Source organism: Balaenoptera ricei, chromosome 15 (assembly GCF_028023285.1).
Source record: "Balaenoptera ricei isolate mBalRic1 chromosome 15, mBalRic1.hap2, whole genome shotgun sequence".
Lineage (NCBI taxonomy): Eukaryota > Metazoa > Chordata > Mammalia > Artiodactyla > Balaenopteridae > Balaenoptera > Balaenoptera ricei.
In genome coordinates, this window is record NC_082653.1 from 47963338 (window position 1) to 47981028 (window position 17691).

A 17691-nucleotide genomic window follows, 5' to 3' on the forward strand; every position below is an offset into this window, starting at 1 on the left:
CTGTCACCGACATAGTGGCCAGGGCAGTGCCTCGCTCCGGGGAAACGATGGGAAAGGTGGCAGGAAGTGGCTGTCTCGACCCTCAGGCCACATGATGTAAGCGTATGTTTGTCCTAAGCACACTCTGTCAGCAGCAGAATGGTAGTTTTCTGAGGGAAACTGGCATGCCCTTCCCCCAAAGCCCCAAGAGTTCAGCACACTTTTTACTAGAATTAAACATGATTGAAGCTCAAAAAAATCCCAGATGCATATAAAATTATAATAATAATGCAGTGGAAGAAAGGAAAGCATGGGACAGAGACAGATGCATGTTTCCTCTTGGTCCCTGGACAGAGCCACGTGCTTCTCCCCTCCTGGAAATCCCAGGGCAGAGCAGGGGAGGAATGCTCCAGGCAGGGAGGGTCTGGCCAGAGGGTCTGGCCTCAGCGTCGTGAATATTAATGAGGGGAGATAAATGGGGGAGAGGTAAAGGGGATGGAGAGGCTCGTTCACAGGATGAAGATATTCATCACTGGTCCGGAGTCAGCGTTGTCCCTACAGGGACGGAAGGGGGACCCTCAGGGCTCCCTGGAGGTCAGACACTCTGAACGAAAGCCAGGCACTGGGGACTTAGTGAACGAATGTACACACTCGGGGGTGACACTGCACTGCAGTTTCCTCCAGGGAAAATCCTGGGATGATGCATTCCCTGGGGAATCCCATCAGCACGTGGATGGACCTTTTTACTCAAGCCCAGACTAAAACTCACTGGAGAGAAAAAATATTATGCAATAATTCATCACTCAGGGTCTATCTGGGCTCCAACAGGGACACATGGAAATGGACCGTCAGAATGCACCAGGATGAATAGGCTCCGATCTGCTCCCCTTTAAGAAGACAAGGTCACACAAGAGTCCTAGTTATTCCAAGCCTGTGCGTCACAGTGACAAACACCCCAATTATTTCTGTGATAAATGTGTAAGGAGAGGAATTCCCGCGAAGACATGTGGATACAAGAAGGAGACTGAACGGACAAAGTAAATCGAAAGCAAACCGCCCAGATTTTACTCCTCTGTAGTTTTATGTTAATGATGAGCAGATTCTTTTTTTTAAATAGAAAAGGAAATTAATGCTGTTTTCGTCTTGAAAACCAAATTTAAAAAATAAAGATGAAAACAAAAGACAGGGCTTTGTCTGATTCGCTGACAGCGGGCGGTTGTGCCGGCAGTGGAATTATTCTCCAAAGAAAGTTTATAGCTTTCCCTTGGAATCAAAGAAACCATTTCTTCTAAAAAACTGCATTTATTCTACTGAACGGTATTTTTTATTGCACTTAACCAACCTGGGTGAAGTATAACTATGGCAGGGTTGCATTTTTTGGGTGTTTTTCTGACTTTTCCAAATTTTCTGCGATGAACATGTATTACTTTTGTAATCCGAAAAAAAAGTCAGCACATTCTTATAAATGAACAAAATTAAAATGGCCGTTAACCCTGAAGATGTCAGAAAAGCACCCACAGAAGTGCCAAATGGGCCTGGGATTTTATTTTGGGGGATGAAAATGTTTTGGAGCTGGAAAGAGGTGGAGGATTGCCCCCAGTTGTGAATGTATTAAATGCTACTGAATTGTTCACTTTAAAATGGTAATTTTATGTCACGTGAACTTCAATTTAAAAAAAAAAAAGAAAATGAAACCGAAGAAAAGCACCCCAGATCCTCCCACTTCTTCAAAAGCCTGTTACCTTCTCCGTGTAACAGGGATGGGTCCAGGAGTTCCATCATGTACTCAATCTCTGTGTCCAGTTCCAACATGTCACACTGGGCTATGACATAGGTCAGGACCGGTAAAAAGTCATCGGCTCCATACATCCTCCCTGGAGTAGGAAGAAAGGGGGAGACAGACGGGGATATTTTTATCAACATTTCTTCCTTTCATATCCTACTTGCTGCTTTTATTAGACAGCGAGGAGTCATGCTGGGGAAGTGAGCTATTCATAAAGAGAGAGGGGTGTTTCTGGAATCCTACAGGGCCTGGGCCTCTCCCCACTGCCCACGTCAGAGACCAACCTTAACTCACAATTTCAGAATGGATGTTTGAGTCAATGAACACAGGATCATGGAAATCTCCCCATTTCCATGATTTGCATCAACCTACGCAATAGAACTTTGAAAGAGTTTAAAGAGTACTTTGAAAGAGTTTAAACTTTTTAGCAAGTGACACGATAAACCATTTGCGGAAGTGTCTACTTAATGCTGTTACTCCTTTGTGTCTTGTTTCCTGTTGCTTTCTGTGCAAAGTAATCAAAACTTAGTGACAGAACCAAACTCGATCAAGGAATAACTTGTTCCTTCTCTGTCTTCAATGTGAGCTAAATGTACTCATTCAGTGTACATTGAATAGATATATACGATTAATATCTGGCGAAAAATGTTTAGTCTTTACTGCTACTTTTTATGACAATGCAGATTCTCAATTAGGGGTGATTTTGCCCCCCCACCCCCACCCCCACCAGGGGAGTCTGGCTTTGTCTGGAGACATTTTTCATGGCATCTGGATGCCGATAAACTTCCTACAGGAAGCGAGATAGCCTCACAATGAAGAATTCTCCAGGTGTAATGTCATTAGTGCTGGGACTGAGAAACTGTGCCTGAGAAGAACAGAATCCTGTGCAGATACAATTTGGGGGACGTTTTATAAACGATTTCACGGACTCCAGAAAGTACACTTCTTGCGTGTGAAGCGTGCTTCAAACTGCAGAGGTGCCGTTCATCAGCATCCCCAGCTCTGGAGTGCGTGTGTTAACGTCTCTGCCTAACAATCTGCGAAGTGCTTGCACACGGCAACCTCCTCCAGCCATGGGTAACAGAGCCTGTGTTTTCTCTCCGCTGCTTCTGCATCAAGCGATTACACTCAGAGGAAAAGTTGTGACCATCCACGGAATGAAAAAGGCTCACCCAAGACCTGGAGCACTGCAGGGCTCATGGCTACCCATGAATCAGGGTCACTCCTGCACCGACAAGGAGCAGCGCAGGGGAAACCCGAGGGCTGACTTATGTGAATTCCTACTACACTGCATCAGTTTGGAGCAAAGAAGGGAGAGCCAATGAAATGGCTATGATGAAGCCACATTATAGCTGAATGCTCCAAGTTTCTGACAGATGCTGTAAATCACCGACACAAACCCTCACTGGCCAAAATGTAGTAACAACAGGAATAATCAGAAATATTTCCACCATGCTTGGGGCTATGCATGCGTTGTCCCATCTAATCTGCACCTTAGGAGGAAGGATGGGGTCATACCCACGACAGGTGCAGAACCGCAGCTTGGAAGGTTGATTACCGTGGCCAAAGCCCCACAGTTAATGAACCCATTCGCAGAGCTAGGATCTGAACTCAGACTCCCAAGACTGACTCTGTATCCACTACCCTGAACTAAATCTTTTATAATCTGACATCGTACAAAAATCTTGTTGCCCTCCTCCGCTTACTTTTTTGGTGCTGTTTGTTGCACGTGGACTAATTTGCCAGACACCAGAGTAACACTTGTATTTTTGTGAGCCACTTGGTGAAGTCAAGAAACTGAAAGGAAGAGCGGTTGGGAATCAGAAAGCCTGACATGTCCCAGCCCCATCGTGAGGCCAAGAGCCCGGACGGTGTGGCCTCACCTGAGTTGTTCTCCATGACGGTGTAGATGAGCTTGCAGACCCTCAGCAGCAGCATGACTTTCTTTTCTGGTGAATACATCTTCTGCATGGTCATGAACTTGACTTTGATTTTCTCCACGTCCACAAAGTCAGGGGTGGGGGCGAAGACGCCCAGCTCCTGTGGATTCCTCTGCCGCACGAGCTGCAAGTTCTCCTTGAGTTGTTTCCATGAGCCGTCGGCCACATGGAAGTGCTTCAGCATGGCCTCGACGTGGCCCTTCAGGGGCTTCAGGATGCACTTGTGCATGGCTTTTTCCAATACCACATCTGCCAAAGAAAGCACAGCTACTGTGACCATCGTCTGAAAAATGAAGAAATGCAAGGTCTGCTTTCTGGGAATGGACACCTGCAACTCAGTGCATTGGTTATCGGGCAGATGCGTCCGAACTACACACCCAACCAGCCAAAATTTAGCGCCACGTCACTCACGCGCCAACCTTTTCTCTTCAGTAGAGCCAGGAAGAATGAATCTTCCCTAACAGTCTTACAGTCTCTCTTGCATGCAGTCCATACAATTAAGTACACTTGGCTTTAACTGCTTTTACACCTCCTCACCCATAAGCACAGGTGAATATTCTAGAAGACATTCTTTCGACCCAGTCCTTCCACTGAGGGTCCAGTGGACAGTTAAGCAAATGTGTTATGTTAAAGGAAGGATTTGCTAATAGCAAGCCTTCCAGCTCCCTTAAAATATTTCCTGACGAAAACAAATTCAGTTAAATACACATGGTATCTCGGATTGGATTCTGGACCATAAAAAGTCTTTATGTCATTTGTTATATATAAAGGACATGAGTGGGGCATTAGATGAGATTTGAATAAAGTCTGCAGATTAGATAATATTGTTAACAGTGAATCTGGCTTCTTTCACACAGACTGAATCTTGGAGACTCAGCCAGCTGTGTCTGGAGCAGCTCTGTGCTCTTTTTCACAGAATGCATCTTCCCTGAAAGTTAATTTCACTGCAGGTTTGTAACACGATGTCCTTGTTTTTAGAAAATACCCACTGAGTATTTTGGGATAAAGGGACACAATGCCTACAGCCCGCTCTCGTGGTTTAGATAAAAGGGAATGTGTGCATGTGTGTGCATGTTCGTGTGTGTGTATGCGCGCGTGTGTGTAAACAGAGAGAAAGGCAGGGAATGAAGCAAGTGTGGCAAAGCATTAACACTGGGGAATTCGGGTGAAGGGCAGACGTGATTTCTTCATACCCTTTTTGCAACTTTTCTGTACGTCTGAAATGACTTCAAAATAAAAAATTTTAAAGTCTTGAAGTGTGCTTCTGTTCAGAGTTAGGAAACACCTTTAGGTGTGGGAGGCATTAGTTTTTCCTCTTTCTTGGAATGGTTTTGCCCAGTGGAGTAGCTTTCTTGGCTGACAGTACAATGACCAGGACCATGAATCTGGAGGTCTGGTCTGAAGATGGTCTGTACCGTGAGAAGCTCTCTGCTTCTCCCACACCCGCTTTTCCATCTCAAATGTTTCACATTCTCATCAAAGCTCCACGGGTCGCAACCACACCTAATATATGACACTTGGATGTGATTTCATCTTGGAAGCCCACAGATCCATGGAAATAGCCGAGTTACCTCTCTGGCCTTTGGAATTCCTGACATAGTTCAGATCACACTGAATCCAAATTATCACCTATTATTAGAAGATCAGGGACAGAGAGAAATCTAAACCAGACATACCCACAGAAATCAAGGTTGAAGCAAAAGAGGTTATGAAGTAAGAAGAAAAACAGAACAGCATTTTCATTTCACATCTGGCATTAAAACAAATTACTGGGCTTCCCTGGTGGCGCAGTGGTTGAGAATCTGCCTGCCAAAGCAGGGGACGCGGGTTCGAGCCCTGGTCTGGGAAGATCCCCCATGCCGCGGAGCAACTGGGCCCGTGAGACACAACTACTGAGCCTGCGCGTCTGGAGCCCGTGCTCCGCAACGAGAGAGGCCGCGATGGTGAGAGGCCCGCGCACCGCGATGAAGAGTGGCCCCCGCTTGCCGCAACTAGAGAAAGCCCTCGCACAGAAACGAAGACCCAACACAGCCATAATTAATTAATTAATTAATTAATTAAAAAAAATTACTTGGTTTGCATTGGTTATGTTGTGTTAATAAACTTATATAAAGTCATACAGCATCTTTGACTTCACCCCAAATGGTCACTATGATGAAAAGTCAATCACAGCAATTAACATTGAGTGCTAGGCTTAATGTTAGGCTAGGCTCAGTTGGGCTAGGCTCTATCTAAGTACTTTATATCATTATCTCATCTAATTTTTACAATACCTCTATTAGTTTTGCAGAATACGACTATTATGCCCTTTTTACAGATGAGGAAACTGAGGCTTGGAGATGCCTAATGGCTTTCTCAAGGCCATACAACCAATCATCCTGCTTTTCAAAGTCAATCATTTCTTAGTTCTAAAGTTCATGGTGTTTCATAAACGTTCACCAGTTTATTCCTCTATCGAAAGGTTCTGAAGCTACATTCCTGGTGACCTCTCTGCAGGAACGAGGTCACCAAGGGGGTTGAAAGTCATGTCAATCATTAACCAGGATGCACATGAATGTTGGCAGCAGTGTTACTCATAACAGTCCAAAACTGGAAACCACCCGAGGCCCATCCCAGTGGCATGGATGCAAGGATATATTCACACAGTGGAATTCAGAAAATGGAATTCAGACAACAGAAGATTCATTCCGTGAGGAAGAGCACACTGCTGCTCCAGATACAACTGGCTGAGTCTGCAAGATACAATCTGTGTGAAAGAAGCCAGACACAGCAGAGTGTCTCCTTTAGCACGTCATTTATACATAAGTTCAAGAGCAGGCAGAACCAATCTATGATGACAGGTCAGGATGGCAGTCAACCTTAGGAATAACCAGGGCTGAGGGGGGGGGCACTTCTGGAGGGATGGAGACAGTTGATGTCTGGATCTGGGTGGTGGCTACAGGTGTGAAAATTGTCAAGCTGAGCACTCGAGATTCGCACACTTTGTGGATATAAGTTAAACCTCAAGAACCAGGTGGATAAATCAAACCAACAGAAAACGCCTGGAGACCTTGAACCCCAAGGGCAACTTTTAACTTCCGAGCAAGGCTGGTCACCTCTGGGCCAGAGCATGCGCACAAATCATCTCCGAAAGGTTGTGTGCTGTTCCGGGGACGACAGCAGAAAGCTCGTCATCAGCAGGCTGAGTGGGTCCCCTGAGCAACTCATCCTTGTCCCCAGGGAAGGGACGTTGGCCTTTGTGCCATAAACTCCACTCTTAGGAGCAAATGGGGCTGTGGAAATCTGCTAGGAGGGTTGAAACCTACAACCCATTGCCATGTGCCCATTCCCTTAAAACCCCAAATGAAAAAAACAAAAACAAACTTAGTACATTTTTTAAAGGCCATAATTTAGAAATTACTGGTCTCTTTGCATTCTTTTTCAGGACTTTATTCCTAACTACCTCTCTTTACCCCCACAAATCCTTAATAAACGTGATGAATAGAAAAAAAAGGCCAAATGACAGGGTCCCAGTATCCAACTGGTTCTCTCCAATAGGAAAAAAAGGTTCTGCTCATGAAGCAAGAGGGAAGAATGATTTTAGGAAACAAAAGGAACAGAAAATCTTTCAGAATGTGGGCTAGCTCAGAACAAAAGGTAAGAACACATCGGTCAACGTGGCTTATAAATTACTACTGTCTGTTTCTTTCTACCATCTCCGGTTGCTTTAAACCCAAGAATAATGCTGTTGTAGGCACTTTACATGCACTGACTTTTCAGATCCTCCAACAAAACCCATGGCGGGAGGACCATGATTTATTTTATAGGTGAGGAAACTGATACCCAGGGAGATTGATGCCACACAGGTAGCAAGAGGGGTAGCCAGGATTCAAACCCAAGAACTCTGGTTATGTCAACTGTGTTTATTTACAAACATAGAAACAAGAAGATACTGGAGAACTGTTTGAGCTACAACAGTTTGAATATGAGAAACCAATTGCTAACTGAATCACCAACTGGAAATACATTTGCTGAAAATATTTATAGAGATCCTATCAACTGGCCCCAAAGCTCACCCATAGAGGGGAATACTAAGGGGCATTGGCTTGGAGCTCCCTGCCCTAGTGTGACCCAACACAGTGATTTATAGGAAGAGTTAAATGTGTCGGCCTCTGGTGCTGTGAAGTGATCGCCCCCCTCTTAGGAATGAGGACAGAAGCCTAACGTCTGTTACTTCACTCTGATCAGCGGCACAGATTCCAGAGAAAGTCAGACTTGAGACAGGGAACCATCACAGGACAGGATCACTCAGCTGCTCGTCTGAACACTTCCTGCTCACCCACTGCTGCCGTAGGGGAAGTGAGAGCCCAGAAGATGAAGTCCAGAGAAGGCACGAGTCTTAGAAAGGGTGCGAGGAGGCGGCCTGGCAGCCCGCCTGTCTCCATCTTTCTCAGTGACTCTGGCCATGTGACCTCACCTCACCTCTCTCACCATCACCGCCTGGAACTTCTGAACCGCCATCGACTCCTCGCCCATGGCAGGCAAGACGGAAGTAGCACTCTGAACCTGACCGATTGTCAAAATAAAACAAAATAATATTCAACATTCTCCGGGGACTCTAACAGGACCCAGAGTCTAAACGACATGATGTCCAAAAGGAAGCAGGTCGCAACCTGCTTGACAAAGATCAAAGATGAAGTTAGGTCATACCGCCTCTTGGTGTATTCAAGTTCTAGCATTCTGATTATCCTTTTGAGAAAGTAAAGTAGAAGAAATAGAAGCTAATGTTTTTTGGCAAGAGGTGGGCCTTTTTTGTAGGGAACTCAAACTGTGAAATGCAAACGTTTACCATCCCTAATATTGATGGGTGTCTGTTTGCACAGTTCCTGTTACAAGGGGCTGTACGGATGCCCGAGCTATATCTTAGCCCTTGCTCCAGCCCTATGATGAGGAATAAGTGCCATCCTCATTTTGCAGATGGACACGAGGCTTAGCAGTCAAATGACTTTCCCTGGACGGTGGAGAACCTGGTCATTCCTACTGCAAAGAAGCCAGGAAGTGGCACAATGGGCCTTGCTCTGTACAGGAAGGGCAAAACGAGCTGGTTCTTTCTTTCTGTGCTAACGTAGTTTCCTTTGGCCACACAACTGGATTAAAGATCAGGGCTGATGTCGACTCAGTGCATTCCAAGCACTTTTATGTACTTTACACGTTTTTAAACTACCCTTCCACTGACATGAGTACATAACCCCTATTTGTCTTCATTTGAGGTCTCCCAGAAGCCCACCCAGACACAAAAGGATTTGAGTGGTTCCCCTGGGAGTCCAGGAAGCATTGGTACCAGATTTGGTGGGGAGGCAGGCAGGCAAGGGGGAGGCGGCCAATGCCGAGTTACCACTGGGAGGAGATGCAGCGCAGGGTTGCCTCAGAGCTGGCCCCCCAGGGGAGGCGGCTGGGGGACTCACACACCTGCTTCCTTCAGTCCCTGCCTGAGGGTGGCTTCCCCAGGGTGGGGTGGGCTTTAATCCCCCAGCCTTTCCATCCGCCCTGGTGGCACCAGGAAGTGTCGGGAAAATGCTGCAGGTGCTGGCAGCTGGAAATCCAGCAGGGGAGTGAGTGTCAGTGGGGTGGGCACAATGGTGTCTGGTAACCCGACTGCAGGTGAAGAAGCGGAGGCACAGAGAGGTTAAGACACGTGACCAAGCACACACAGCTCAGCAGCAGCCGAGCTGGGACTTAAAACCACAGTCCAGCCTGAGCACTTACTCTAAACCACCCCCTACCCCCTCCACCCCCTACCTTTCAGCTGGGAAATGTATTCACCCTTCTCAATGAGCTGAGATGGGACACTCAGGCAGCCACAGGAGCACCTGTCTAACCCTCTGCACAAACTACTTATGAAAAGCAGACAGACCACCTTGTGTCCCAGTGGCCCTCGGGTCAGATGTGAACTCCAAACGAGCGGTTTTCTACTTTGCGGCCTGGAGGGAAGAAGATGAGCTTTCCAGGCCTCAGCTTCCTCATCTGTAAAATGGGACCACTCACAGCTTCCTGATAGGACTGTCGGGAGGACTGGGGGAGACCTACATAATGAGCACCTCGTACGCACCTGACACTTAGTAAGTGGGCAAAAATCACCAGTTCCCTCTGTTCCTTTCCACGGTGAAGTGTACGCCTTTGATAAAGGACACCAGGATTACTGATTCAGGCCTGTTTGGTTTGGTTTGGTTTTTTTCTGTATTAACTGTGGTTTACTTGGTTTGATGAATAGAAAAGTCGCCTGGTTTCCTGTACAGTCAGTCCCCTGGTATTTGTAGGTTCCACATCAGTGGATTCAACCAACCGTGGATGGAAATATTCTGGAAAAAATAATTCGGAAAGTTCCAAAAGACAAAGCTTGAATTTGCTGTACGTGGTCAACTATTTACATAGCATTTACACTGTTTTTGGTATTATAAGCAATCTGGAGATGATTTAAAGTACAGGGAGCACGTACGTGGGTTCTATGCAAATACTACACCATTTCATATAAGGGACTTGGGCATCCTCGAACTTTGGTATTCACGGGGGTCCTAGAACCAACCCCCCTCAGATACCAAAGGACAAGTGTACACCTTTCTCTCTCCTGTCTTCCGACTCTTCCGCAGCCCCTCCCATCTACAGGTACAAGGACAGAAGATCTGAAGTCTGGCCCTCGGGGTTTTCCTGCCCCGAAACTCCCAGTGCTTTGTCACTACCTCATTCTGACCCCATCTCACAGCTCAAAACCACAGATGAGCCGGCTGTCTTGGGCAGCTGTGTGTCTCAGAGCGATGGGAACAGACAGCCCCCAGCCCCACTGCAGATGAGCAAGCGTGTGGGATGAAGGGTGGGTTTAACTCATCACCAACACTTTTTGGTCAACCAGCTGCAGAGGGCCTGGGTCACGCTGCTGCCCCTGCCCTGTGTCTGCCCACTCCAGGCCCCTGGCACCCGGCCTGTCACACGGATCCTCAGGTGTTTTTGGCCAGTGTCTGATTTGACTGGCGGGTACCTGGGCTGGAGCGACGGTTGAAGAGTGTGACTCTTACCCTGCCTGGGGCGATGTCTCTCTGAAATGCTCTCCAGCACCTTCAAGGCTCAGGCAGCTCTAGGGATGGGCCCTGACTTGCCCTCCATCCCTGCTTCCCGCCACATCCCCACGAATGAGCAGCCCACGCTCTCGCTGCAGCCAACGGCCCGCTGCGCCTTTCCTCACACTGTTCCCTGTGCCCGGCAGGCTCCTCACATTCCCCGATGACAGGGATCCCCAGGAAGCCTCGCCTGCCTGCCTGCCCCCCCACACGGGTCCCCCTTGCTGCATCCTCGGGGCTCTTTGCTGCGTCTGCAACGCACGGCGCAGAGCAAACTTGGACCTCCCTCCTGGAGAAGCTCTCTGCACACCAGACCTGGGTGGGGTGAGCCATCTGCAGCCCTGAGCCCAAGGCCCACACGTAGCGTTGTGTTCCACAAGTGACCTCTGAATGGAACTGAAAATCCTTCCTTGGGGTGGCTACATGAAAACTATGTTTCTTCTCCGTAGCCCTGCAGAATCCAGAAAGTGTGACTCCAGTGATGAGCCCCTTGCTCGGGCGTGGGGCAGCCATCAGAGGCCCCCGCAGGGATGTCCTGTAACCTGGGTTTGCTTTAAGGACTGTCAGCAAGGCATCCTTCGGCCCTTAAATAATAAATGATAAAGGATGCTTTATCACTTAAAGGAAGATCCCACCAGCCCAGCAGAGAGGACCAAAATAAAAATGACAAGCACTGGGGTGGGGGTCGATCATTCACGTATACTCTTGTTCGTTTTGGTGGGCTTCTAGGGAGGGCATTCTGTAAACGTAGAGGCTACATTCATGCAATGTTTTATGGACGAAATTCACCAGAGTTATTTCAGTGCCTTCTAGTAAAAGTTTGTTAAAAATGAAGGCAGTGGAGAAGAGACCCACCTTCCTTACAGAACAATTCTAAATAATTTATGCAGCCCCTCCGGCCTCAGGGAGGTGGGACTTAATTCTACCCTCGTCCCTTGAGTGTGGACAGTGCTAGGGGCCTCCTTCCGAAGAACAGAGTATGGAAAGGGGAGTACTTTTTTTTTTTTTAATTTATTTTGGCTGTGTTGGGTCTTCGTTGCTGCGCGCGGGCTTTCTCTAGCTGCGGCGAGCAGGGGCTACTCTTCGTTGCGGTGCACGGGCTTCTTGTGGTGGCTCCTCTTGTTGTGGAGCACTGGCTCTAGGTACGCGGGCTTCAGTAGTTGTGGCACGTGGGCTCAGTAGCTGTGGTTGGTGGGCTTAGTTGCTCCGCAGCATGTGGGATCCTCCCGGAACAGGGCTCGAACCCGTGTCCCCTGTATTGGCAGGCAGATTCTTAACCACTGTGCCACCAGGGAAGTCCCGGGGTGGGGGGACGTTTTTATACGGCAGAGATCTGGCAAGCTCGGCCTTGGGCTGGTGATCCAGGCTGACACCATCACTGAGGAGTCACGTGGACGGGAGGACCCTTTGGTGTGGTGGCCGCCACAGGAGGGGCAGGAAGGCCTCCACAGGAGTTGGCTTCGGCCCTACGTGCATCCTGGCTTGAGTGCACTAGGCTCTGTTTCCTTATCTATAAACCCGAGGATACTAAACGGGGTCTCCCGAGGCAGTAAGGGGGTTTAAGGGATCCTCTGCATAAAAGTGTTCTTAAACTACTGTGGAGGCTGTCACTTGGTTCTACTAAAAACACAGGATGCATTTGATACATACTCTCTACTCAACAGAGGCGGTGGGCTGTGACTTCCGGTTTCTCAAAGAAGCCCCCTGGGCCTGGATGATAAGTGAGAACCTCCCGCATGGACGGCGTGCCCGTGGCGGGAGGCTGGGCCAATCAGGCAAGGCTGGGATGAGGCCAGGAGGATGAGGGCTCCTCTGTGGGGGCTGGTCTCACCAAGACAGCCAATCAGAGCCATCCTTTTCGTGGAGCAGAGTAATGGAAACCGTGTCAAAGATTCTGCTGCTTCCCTTTCAGTCCGCCTGGCCCTTCAAGTGTGCCTTGCCTCCTGCTCTCAGTTCCCATGTGGAGTCCTCTCTTGCCTGGGGGTCGTTCCCTGCCAGGGAGGTGCTTCTCTCTCTCGAGACGGTGGATTCCAGGGACAGAGTCGGGAAACACGCCAGCACAGACACCTCCATGTGCCTCACTCTCTGTGATGCCGTCCCCCTTCCCCACCTCGAGAGCAGAGCTCTCTGACGGTGCCCTTGCTCAGAGCATCACAGAGGCAGAGACCCCTGGGCAGAGATTCTTAACTCCAGGGCTGTGAACCTTCTTTTACTTGATATGACATAATGAACCCAATGCTGACGCCCTGAAGTAAAAATTAGACGACAAATGATGCCCCATGGAGAATAAGAGGGGCTTCTTGCTGCGGTCTTCTATCTATTTAAACTAATTTTCAAAAATACTATAGGCATTCTTTTTCTATGCTGCCAGAGGTCTGTCTGTCTCCTTCTCTCTACCCTTTGTTAACGTACAAAGAGACTGACTCCTTGCAGGTGATATGGACACAAGGACTAGATCAGAAGTCAGAGTCAAGGTTTTAATCTCAACTTGGCGCCAATATGCCTCTCTGGCCACAACTTTCATTAAAAAAAAAAAAAAAAAAAATCTGAAGCAAAGTAGTTTTAATTGTTTAACACCCAAGGAATGATTTCAGATCTCCTTTCTTATTCATGCTATGCTCTCTGGTGATTAACCACATTTCAGTATCATTTCTCTATTAAACACACACACACACACACACACACACACACACACAAGTAAATTGATGTTCTTTTTGAAATATGTGGGAATCGAGTTTAAGGATACTTTTTCTTCAAATAATTGAAATGCTCTTCAGAGAAAATACACATTTTGACAGCCATTAAAGAAAGCAAAACAATATATTGTCTTGTTTTTCATTATTGACTTTTAGGAATACAGTTGGCTTTTTTGTATCTTTGTTGATCGTCTGTGGGCAATTTGAATGAAATAGAAAATTTGGGATTACTAACATCTTTGGAGTTGGAAAAATTTTGTTTTTCTTGAAACAAGACTTGAAAACAGAGGGATTTCCCAAGATTAACATCAAATCAGAAGTAAAACTTCTTTTGCTTGAAAAAAATCAAAACACAACCACAAAAATGCAACAAGTTCTGCAAAGTGTAGATTTCACGACCAGCAAGTTTGGACTAAGTTCTCGCATTGGTTGAAAGAGACTGAAGCAAGAGTGGTGTGATGTGACAACTCACCAATGAGGAGCACGTGTTGGGATAACAAGTGATGTCGCACTTGTCAGTACCTTACAGGGCTGGACACACTGGTGGTGAGTACACCTCACTCTGTCCATGAAGTCAGCGATCCTGGGCTTTTGAGGAAAATGCCAAGTGGTCTTTTACACACTTTGTTAAAGCAGTTGTTTGTCACTCCACGTACCACTTTTGCAGAGTCAGGGGTGGAGAGGTCCCCACAAGGGAAACACAATATGTGGCCCTGGAATCAAGAAAGAGCTGGCTCTCATGGGAACTCATCTCATCCTCCAATCAGAAGAGCAAAGCTGATGTCAATCAACCAAGAGGTTCTTATTGAAGAACCTCCAAATGTCAGGGCTTTGCGTGGCAGTGCTTTAAAGAGAGGTCTAAACAGAATTCAAATTCTCCACGATAGGGCACAACCATTTAGACTGGTAGTTTTTCATCTTTGAGATTGTTTATCATTTTATTCTCACCTAGAAAGTGCTGACCTACAGGGCTGGGACAGGAGCACATGGACAAAGTGGCAGTGGGGGAGAGCGATTCGGGTTTTTCATTGGCTTTTCTCTATGCAACTGAAGAACCGCTCTCTGAAGAAGATTAGCACTGTATCCAAACACTAAACGCATATATCCATGCATTCACATGGTTATTTTTCGCATATGAATGATGGCACTAATAATACGTGGGTTAAACCAGTGAAATACCTCCTCCAACTTCCTTGTTTTCAGGATGGAATTCTGTAAATCTAGGCTTTACATTCCCACCTCCTAGTTCAGAGCTCTCTCCCTCAGAAGCTGTGGGAAAGGAGGGCAGGACTAGATTTTTTCTGAAGCAGAGAAACCCAACTGGCATTCTTGAAAAGACTTCTGAGCATCAGTAGACACCTGTTCTGAACAAATTTGAGGCTTAGAATTCTGGGGGTGGCATTCAAGTGAATCCATTCAAAGTGAATTACAACCTCCGAGGAAGTGAGATTGGTGGGAATGAGCAGACAACCGAGAGGAGATGGGGGTTGAATCCAAGCTCCCCTACCTACCAGCAGCATAACCTTCTGCAAGTCACTATATACAGCTCAGCCTCCATTCCTGAATTTGCAAAACGTGAACAGAATCTACACAAATGTACCAACCTTGAGTTGGTTATGAGGCTTAAAGGAATCATTGTATTAACAAGTTTTTAGTAAACTAGTGAGCCCTTCATTTAGGAATATGTAAAGCAGACAATTAGACTAAGTCCATTTTCTTGCCAGGGTCCTAATCTAAATGTGCACATTTAAGGGGATTGGTTTTCTAATAATTAGGGTCACATCTTTCCCTCCAGCTGGGCGCATGATGAGTTCCTCAGGTCACCTTCTGCTCTGGCTCGCCTTCCTCTTAATTTCAAAAGCCCAGCACATTCACTGCACTTTTCAAAACAGAATAATGGTTTCATTGGGGAAGCAACAGATATGATGAAGTGTCTGCTTTAATGCAAAAGCCTAAGCAACCAAAACGAACCAATAAAAAAGTGAGGCAGTGCTCGGGCTGGGCACACCTCCACCTCCATAGACAGCTTCGGTCTGAGCTGCCTCCACCGCGGGTAAGCCTTGGAATCCGACAGAAGGAAGTTCAGAAGCTGCACGGGCTAATTCCTGGCCGGCGTGGCCCTGGGACACCCCGCTCCACCTGGCAGAGCCCTGCCTTGCTACATGGCACACGGATGCCTGCTTCACTGGGCTGAGGCCAGGACCCACTGCCATCGCTTGGACAGGCGGCCTGGCTCAAATCAGGGGCGCCCTAGAAGTCAGCTTCCCTTCTCCTTATGACCTTAGATTTTAAATGGAAAGCTGCATCTTTCCGGAGCAGCAAAGTGTTTGCAGCAAAGACTGCTGGCCAAATTCAAATTTGTTTTTGGAGAAAAGGAGATTTGGTGCTCCAAGAGCAAGTACCCTCTCTGAACTTCACCCACAAAGAAGCTGGCAGGAGAGCGTCCCGGGACGGGCGCTTTGGTTGGTGCTCACAGCACCGGCGGGGAAGGAAGGGAAGGCCTGGTTCCCCAGGGAGGAACCTCCTCTCCGTGGGCTGGTTGGCGCTGCCGGCCACATAGCCCAGGGCTGACATCAGCGCCCGCAGAGGAAGCTGCTCCCGCCGGTTCGGGGTCTGAGCTGGTCTCCTCGGAGAGGCAGGCTCTGGGGGGCGGGGACAGAGGGGGCCTGGGTGGCTATTCTGTTGTCCCGAAGGCGTTTCCATCTCTAAGGCACATCCTGGGGCACATTCCTTCCAGCGCTCTCTCCAGCAGCCCAGCTCTAACCACGCCCCATCAACCCAGGCACAAGCCATAGGAAAACAAACAAGGCTTTGATTCCTTTGTGAGAAAATCAAAAAGCTGCTGAAACCCAAAGGAGAGAGAGGGAGGGACAGGGAGAAGGAAGGAGAGAGAGACAGAGAGACACCACTTGCTACCACACACTGTTTACTACTTTCGTCAAACGGACCCAATCAGAAAGAGAAATTGGGGTTTTGCTTTATGAACTGCCTGGAAATGTTTGGTAGCTCTTTTGGCTGCTGCTGCCCAGTGAATGAGGTCTCTGAAATTAGCCTTTCAGAGTCAATCTTCTGAAGTTAAAAAAAAAAAAAAAATCCCTTAACACTCTCGCCCTGGAAAAAAAGGATGGCTTGCCAAATTCAATTTTCCCTTGGCCAAAGTAACCACTAGCAATTCAGCCCTCCAACGAGGTTATAAAGAAAGTATTTCCCCTTGACTTTGGAGAAAACACCTTTCATGTGACCTCCAAATATGTTACTTCGTTTAAAGGTACACAAACCAACTTGTCCGTTTGATTTTTTTTTTTTTTTTTTTGCCTACTCCCTAACAGTGCTACTTACTGAATTCTGTGATGAGAAGCCAGCAAGGTGGTTACCCTCTGGGGAGAAGGGGGACAAGGTGGGGGTCCCAGGGGGCTCTGGATGCTGTCATGTTCTGCTGAGCTGGGGCTTGTTCCCTGTGGAAACTCACCCAGCAGCACACCATGGGCTCTGCCCTCTTCTGAGGGTAAAAAGGGCACTTCCCAACCAAAGCAGCGCAAACCCCCCCCCGCCTCTCAGAAGACAGCAAAAACGCCTTTTCCTTGCACACAACCTGCAGAGACGCACCTTCGGGAGACCCTCAACAGTCGTGTCACACACACAGCACAAAATCAGGTGGGCAACCGGACCCTCAGAAGGCAAGCTCCATCCCTGAACAGACCCATCTGCCGCTCCCATCGGTCACCCCCCACCCCAAACATGTCCAAGCCTGGCGCATAGCAGCCAAGTCAGGTATAATGTGAAGTCTCCTTCAAGAAGCTGTGTTTCCAGTTCAAATCAGCCCAGGGGCTGCAGTGTGTTGCTGTTTTGAACTCCAGAGAAAACTCCCTCCAAGAGAACTAACACGGGATGCGCTGTCCTGCCAGGCTACAGATATATATATATATATTTATATATATATATATATATATATATATATATATTTGTTGTAGTTTTATTGAAGTATAGTTGATTTACAATGTCATGTTAGTTTCAGGTGTCTAGCAAAGTGATTCAGATATATAGATATATATATTTTTTTTCTTTTTCAGCCTCTTTTCCCATATAGGTTATTACAAAATATTAAGTATAGTTTCCTGTGCTATACAGTAAGTTCTTGTTGTTTATCTATTTCATATAGAGCACTGTGCATCTGTTAATCCCAACCTCCTAATCTATCCCTA

General features: G+C 47.4%; 1 protein-coding gene across 7 annotated transcripts in view; it reads right to left on the reverse strand.

Annotated features, from left to right (window-relative positions):
• Nucleotides 1–17691, reverse strand: part of RIN2 (Ras and Rab interactor 2) — a 232004-nt gene that overhangs the window by 14737 nt on the left and 199576 nt on the right. For all 7 annotated transcript variants that reach the window (XR_009497723.1, XM_059898338.1, XM_059898337.1 and 4 more), the window contains 2 exons: nucleotides 3646–3951; nucleotides 1722–1853 (listed from right to left, as the gene is read on the reverse strand). Coding sequence is in view for 6 of the 7 variants with exons in the window: in XM_059898338.1 (XP_059754321.1) it covers nucleotides 1722–1853; nucleotides 3646–3951 (438 nt within the window). In the remaining variant the exon portion in view is untranslated. The remainder of the gene's footprint in view (nucleotides 1–1721; nucleotides 1854–3645; nucleotides 3952–17691) is intronic.